At 34.1% G+C, this 7,110-nt stretch overlaps 1 protein-coding gene and 1 pseudogene across 1 annotated transcript; one reads left to right on the top strand and one right to left on the bottom strand.

Moving 5' to 3' along the window:
* LOC106779018 overlaps positions 1-3,399 on the top strand; it is a 5,368-nt pseudogene extending 1,969 nt beyond the window's left edge.
* Positions 3,400-3,641: 242 nt separating this feature from the next.
* On the bottom strand, positions 3,642-6,086 carry LOC106779017 (protein REVEILLE 1-like). Its single transcript, XM_014667035.2, has 5 exons — positions 5,597-6,086; positions 4,963-5,060; positions 4,774-4,859; positions 4,588-4,650; positions 3,642-4,424 (listed from the first exon to the last, which is right to left on the bottom strand). The coding sequence occupies exons 3-5, from the start codon at positions 4,798-4,800 to the stop codon at positions 4,098-4,100; spliced, it is 417 nt and encodes a 138-aa protein (XP_014522521.1). The 5' UTR covers positions 4,801-4,859; positions 4,963-5,060; positions 5,597-6,086; the 3' UTR covers positions 3,642-4,097.
* Between the last annotated feature and the right edge of the window lie 1,024 nt (positions 6,087-7,110).

Below are 7,110 nucleotides of genomic sequence, written 5' to 3'. Positions count from 1 at the left end.
ATATATATATATATATATATATATATATATATATATATATATATATATATATATATATATATAATTAACTTTGATATCCAAAACAACATTATTACCATCTTAGTTGAACTATACGAATTTCACTGATCTTTAAAATAGGTTTTATATATTTAAATATTTTCACAATTTTACTACGCTTTCAGTTTCCGAAATCTAATTTTATATCCATATCGAAGTGTAGTATTGTATTTTTCTATCGTACTGTTGATAATTTAATTTGTGTCATTTACAGCTAAACATAAGCAAATTTAATTAAGTGGGATCAAGTCAGGGTACTCTCAAAATAATTTTAAACGAGTGGCTTTCAATTTATTGAAAACTACCAATTAAATATTATTTGGTAAATAAACTTATCATGTTAGACAAATGAAAGGTCAGGATTAATTTGTCTGAAAATGAATTTATTACCTTTCTGTTTATATATTATGTATAAAAATAATTATTTTTATTTTATGTTTTTTCTTTTTTTCTGTTTTACAGGTCTCTGTCTGGTGTGTTTAAGGCCGCCCTAACCCAATTTAGCACTGCAACAGCTTTCGGCCTAATGTTAAATCCATGGCCCCATCTCTACCAAATTTAGGGGCGTTACTCCCTCCACCTCCCCATTTCCTCCCTCCACCTCTCCTATTTTTCAATTCCACAAATAACCTTTTGTTTTACTTTTACTCTGTAACAGCCCCCCCCCCAAAGCACATCCGCCTCTTCTTCTCTCTTCTTCCCACCTCCGTCACTTTCTTTTAATCGATAAGAGCAAGCTCGATGCTCAGCCTAAGCTCTTCATTTGACTCGTGCCTGACATTGGAATGACTAAAGCAGACTTGGTGAACAATTGGGTACCATTGCGAGGTCTGGGACTAAGGAGTTCATGGAGGCGTTGCGGGTTGGTGCTGATGTAAGCATGATTGGGTAGTTCGGTGTGGGGTTCTACTCTGCATACCTTTACTACCAAGCATAATGACGATGAACAGTACATTTGGGAATCTCAGGCTGGTGGCTCTTTCACTGTTACTAGGGACACTGAGGGCAAGCAACTCGGAAGGGGAACTAAGATTACTCTCTTCCTCAAGGAAGATCAGTTGGAGTACTTGGAGGAAAGGAGGATCAAGGATCTTGTAAAGAAGCACTCTGAATTCATTAGATATCCTATCTACCTTTGGACGGAGAAGACAACCGAGAAAGAAATTAGTGATGACGAAGATGATGAGCCCAAGAAGGTGGAAGAAGGGGATATCGAGGATGTCGACGAGGAAAAGGAGAAAGATTATAAGAAAAAGAAGATCAAGGAGGTTTCTCACGAGTGGCAACTGATCAACAAACAAAAACCAATTTGGCTGCGGAAGCTAAAAGAGATCGCCAAAGATGAGTACACTGCTTTCTACAAGAGCCTGATCAACGGCTGGGAGGAGTACTTGGCTGTGAAGCATTTCTCTGTGGAGGGCCAGCTTCAGTTCAAGGTCATTCTCTTCGTTCCAAAGAGAGCGCCCTTTGATCTGTTTGACACCAGGAAAAAGATGAACAATATCAAGCTTTACGTCAGGAGGGTGTTCATCATGGACAACTGTGAAGACCTCATTCCTGAGTACCTTGGATTTGTGAAAGGTGTTGTTGACTCTGATGACTTGCCCTCAACATTTCTCGTGAGATGTTGCAACAGAACAAGATCTTGAAGGTGATCAGAAAGAATCTTGTGAAGAAGTGTATTGAAATGTTCAACGAAATTGCAGAAAACAAGGAAGACTGCAATAAGTTCTATGATGCTTTTTCAAAGAACTTGAAACTGGGTATCCACGAGGATAGCCAGAACAGGTCCAAATTGGCTGACTTGCTGAGGTACCACTCAACAAAAAGTGGTGATGAAATGACAAGCTTGAAGGATTATGTTACGAGAATGAAGGAGGGACGGAAGGACACTTACTATATCACTGGAGAGAGCAAAAAGGTTGTGGAGAACTCACCCTTCTTGGAGAGACTGAAGAAGAAGGGCTATGAAGTTTTGTACATGGTGGGTGCTATTGATGAGTATGCAGTCGGACAACTAAAGGAGTATGATGGGAAGAAATTGGTTTCAGCTACAAAGGAGGGGTTGAAACTGAGGAAGAGAAGAAGAAATCCTTTGAGGAGCTCTGCAAGGTCATCAAGGACATTCTGGGAGACAAAGTGGAGAAGGTTGTTGTCTTGGACAGATTGTTGATTCCCCTTACTGTTTGGTTACTGGTGAGTATGGATGGACCGCAAACATGTCGCAGATATTAACTTTGCTATTTGACTTTATTTTGGTTAGTATATGAATTTTGAGTGTTTGGTAGCAAAATGGGAAATATCGTGATTGCTTGAATATTTATCTTAATTTGCAAGCCAACATGAATATCCAGGACCTTTAGAAGTTTTTATTTTTTATTTTTATTTTTTCCTTTCTCCTTTTCTTCCAAATCTCTTATAGTTCTACAACTCTTGTTTCTGCAGATAGAACATTATATTCAGATAGTTAAAATAGAGGTTGTGAATAGAAAAAGGTCACAGATTAATAGAGGAGTACGAGTACACAACGCACAACAATGTGGCTTACAGTGTTGACATTCCTGTTGCGAAGTTTCATATTGAGCTCTCCCCAATCCAGGTCTGCATACGGAGGTCATAATTTTGGATGAATTTGTGCCGTATTAATAAAATTTATCACGGTTTACAATGTTTATGTCTGCAGGTCTTAATAACAGAAAACTAGAGGTCTTTTTCACATTTTATTACTAATGTTTGTGCCATTATTCGAGGTGTTTTCACGGTTTGTATTTGCCATTGCTCCAGATTTTGTTTTATGCTTTTTTTAAAAATTATATTGTTGATAAGTTTTACTTTTTCCTTTCGTAATTTCAGGTAGCTGGAATTTTGGACTCGATTCTTGAGAACATTATTAGAATGATGAAAAATGTTGAGCTTAGGAAAAATTTTTGATAGATAGTTGATCATTGTATAGTATTCGGACTCTGATTTTTTTTATGTTGAATTTCACTTAGCAGTATTATAGGTAACTAGCTATGCTATATGTTCTTACAAATTTAATTTTCTTGCTACTTCAGTAAAATGATCATTACAGGGATAAGAATTACGAGGTACGCAATGCCTCCAACATCTTCCTTCACCGAATTCTTGTTTCTTTTATGGCTGACGAAAGAATATCTATTAATGAGGAAGAAATTTGAATGCAAATATTAAACTCATTCTTTTTCAATCCTAAACGGATGTTGAGATGTGTGGACGGATGCTGACATCCGTTTAAGGATTTTGCAGGTTAATTTTCCAGATTAATTTTGAGTTACTACCTATTCTCTTCGCCGCATATTCACAAACTTTTCTTATTGATAGAATCCACCACCAACCCATCAACACAGAAATTCAAGTTTGTTACACACGCCTGCAACAACAATTCTCAATAGAAGTAAGAATGAGAGAATGAACATAATAAAGAATGAATAGGTTGTTTCTGGAGAATGGACAGAAATTATAAAATTTTAAACGTAAAAATAAACCTTTAGGAAAGGATAAATTAGGAATAAAAAAATAGAATGAGGGGTAAAAGAGGAAAGGGGAGGTGGAGGGAGAAAATGGAGAAGTGTAGGGAGCAACGTCCCAAATTTAGTAGTACAATTCTAACTAGGGTGTTGTTCCCTTCACCTCCACACCTATGCTTCCTCCACCTTTCCAGTTTTTTATAATTTTTTTTAATTACAAAATTAACTTTTTATATTTTTTAATTTTATTTATTTGGCTGTTACCCCCTCCACCATCCTCCACGTTTTTATTTCTCTTTTACCCTTCACAGATATGAACAATGCGTCAGATTCTTAAAAATGGATGTCAACATCCCTTCATCGACATCCGTTGAACCAGAATAAATAATTGAGAAACTTAAAGTCCTCATAACATGGTCTTCAAAAGTACTACTGGAAAATCATTTTGTATGTCATGGCCTCGGAGAGCCATAGAAGCAGCTTTAGAAAGCTTGAACTTCAATCTCTTCTCCATACCATCCTCTTCTTCCTTAAATGATGTTTTGGGTTGAGCTAGTGGAAATCTGTTTGCGAGGACACCACTAATGGATGAGACTCGTGACAAACTTCCAGTGGGTGTCTCTGAATTGAATCGGAGGAACCAAGGTTTTCGGAAACAACAGTAGATAACACTGACTTAAGAGAATTGTTTTCTTGACCAAAATCTGATGACTTGAGAGAATTAGACCTCAGAGGATGTTCTGAATTGGAAATCTCTTTCTTTGGAATCTCAATCAGTTTAAGAGGGTAAGGATGATTTGGCTTCCTTTTTGGGCGTGGAGGTGGAATTTCAATTGATTCCTCCAAGGCTGTGCTGTTCCCACTAGACTCTCTAACAATCTGCATGAGAATGTACTTAAACGCCAACCCTTCAACTTCACCCTCAAAAGTTATAACTTTTGCATCTCTTAAAGTCATAACATAACAACTCTAACTTATTATGACTCATGCTATATATTTAACATATATGGTAAATGATGGGTACTGGAATATAACAATAAACCTTAGAAAAAAAACATTTGAGCATGACTTCGAATCTGAACAGCAGTCTTTGTGCCAACATGTTCTGTGGTGATAATAAAAGGATCCAGAAACTTAGACCAACCTTCTTGATTGATTCAGTGACTTATATTATTCTTCAGCTAGAATCTTAATGGCATAATATATGGAAGTTCAAAATTAATTATACCTTCAATCCTTCGCCAGGCCCTGCCATTATAGCTTTAAGGCTTCAAGGAACTTCTTGTGTTCTTCATTTCTATACGGTTTTTTTACCTATTGATGTACATATAAAATTGATTAAAACAAAGGTGACACTGTCACAGATGTGAAAATCAAATTTATAATGCCACAAAAACATAAGAATCAAAGGGGCAACCTTCAAGGCATAGTCATTTCCAAAAGAAAACTGATCATGTAGTGGAATAATATCTGCAACAGAATGCACACCCTTGATCTAGTAAATGCACTTTTGCCCTGCATCCAATCCAAAAAGCAAATAAGTATAATATGATAATCAAGAAGAAAAAGAAAAAGTTCTCATAATGAAAAATTCAAGTACAATTAAATGAAATCATGACCAAAGAGTATTTGTCTACTAGGGAAAAAAATATCAACCAATAATTCACAGTTTCCATAAATGAACCTTGATTTTTTTTTTCTTTTCTTTTTAAAAGATCAGGAAAATTGTGGCTTTGCTGAAGATTAAATCAAACTGTTATCTAAACCAGAAACACTCAAAAGTTATTTTCTCAAAATTTATAAAATTAAAAACTACAAATATTTGGCATTTGAAAAGGAAAACCATTATTTAATTTGACATTTTTTTTTTATAATCTTCAAAAAAGAGCTAGACATGTCATACCCAAATGAAAAGACTTTTGGCTAGAAATCCAGAACAAACCACAAAACATACTAAACCACAACAATCTCATGTCCCTCAAAAAAACTCAACACGGCATCAAACATTCTACATCAAAGAAAAAGCAAAGAAGAAACTCAAATTTACATACTTGTATCGCCATGTGTTGAATATCTTCTCCTTCCTACACGGTTGGCTCACAGAACACAAAACAGTAAAACTTATCTTTATTGAAAACTTTCTTAACAGCATGTAACACAAAAGCAAACAAATCACCAAAGTCCACACTTCTCCCTCGACAACTCTGGAACCAACAATTGGACTTCTCTCGGCACCAAACAAAAACACTGTTTCGTCTCTTTGTTTTATCCGACACTACAGTTTCAGCTCAGAATCGAAGAAACCCTTCTAAGATCCCGTGATCATACACTGCAGAAACTCGGTCATTCAAACTGAATCCACCTCGTGAGTTAGCAACAACAGTGACTCAGATGTAATTAACTAAGAAATGGTCCACAGTTCTAAAATCAACAAAACCCTCCGTGGAAAAAGCTATAATAGAAGGTTTCTTAATTAGGTGGCCGAAGAAAACTAACAGAGAATGCGTTGATGTCGATGAACGGATGTTCACATCCGTTTTTAAGAACCTGACGCATGTTCATATCCGCATGTTCATATCCGTGAAGGGTAAAAGAAACAGCATAATGATATTTTAACAACACTGTATCATTATTTTATTAATTTATTTAAAAAAATATATAAAATAAACTATCACTTTATCAAAAAATTATTAAACATACATTATATAAAATAATTTTTTTCCAAAAAGAATATAAACATGAAAGACGTTAGAGGAATACCTGCGAAATAAATAAAATTAAAAAGTTTGAAAAGTTAATTTGTAATTAGAAAAAATTGAAGTGAAGAGAACATAGGTAGAGGTGCAAGGAGCATCACCCCTCTAACAAGGTGTTTCATCCTCTACCTTCAACATTTTTCATTCTGTATATCCGATTTCCAGAACTGTCCTCTAATTAATGAAGTAATTACAGTGTTAACCTTATTATCTGCACTTTTAATTTTCAGAAATGCTGTCTAATCAATGAGGTGGCTGCATTTCCAACCTTTTCACAATTTTTTCACCCAGCACCTCCAATTTTCAAAATATCCCATGTTAAATATATATTAAGATATTTATTTATTTTTAATAAATATAATAGTGTATATATAGTAAATAGTTAATTATAAAAACCACTGTTTTGTTATAATTATTTAATTTTGTTAATATAAAAAATACATTTTAAATGTTTTGATTTTTATTATATAAAAAATGCATATATATAATTATTTAATTATTTTTAAGTTTATTATATTATTTATAAATTTTTTATTTCTTTTATTAGTTTTTTGTTTTGTTGAAATTTAAGTATACAATTTTTTAAAAAATGCAAAAAGTAAATATACAAAAATCAAATTAAAATCTCAAGACATTTAAACATAATATTTTTATAAAATAAAAAAAAAATAGAAAGAAAAGGTATCGTCTCTCGAAATGCAATCGGATGTCGATATCCGATGAAGCTTATATCATTTTTGATATCCGACCTGTTTGCCTTTTAAATTGTACCTGCTAAAGATGAAGAAAAAAAATGAAATATGAGACAG

The sequence above is a fragment of the Vigna radiata genome, unplaced genomic scaffold, assembly GCF_000741045.1.
Source record: "Vigna radiata var. radiata cultivar VC1973A unplaced genomic scaffold, Vradiata_ver6 scaffold_293, whole genome shotgun sequence".
In the NCBI taxonomy this organism is placed as follows: Eukaryota; Viridiplantae; Streptophyta; class Magnoliopsida; order Fabales; family Fabaceae; genus Vigna; species Vigna radiata.
The sequence above is the reverse complement of the archived record's forward strand: the minus strand, read 5'-3'. Positions and strand labels throughout refer to the sequence as shown.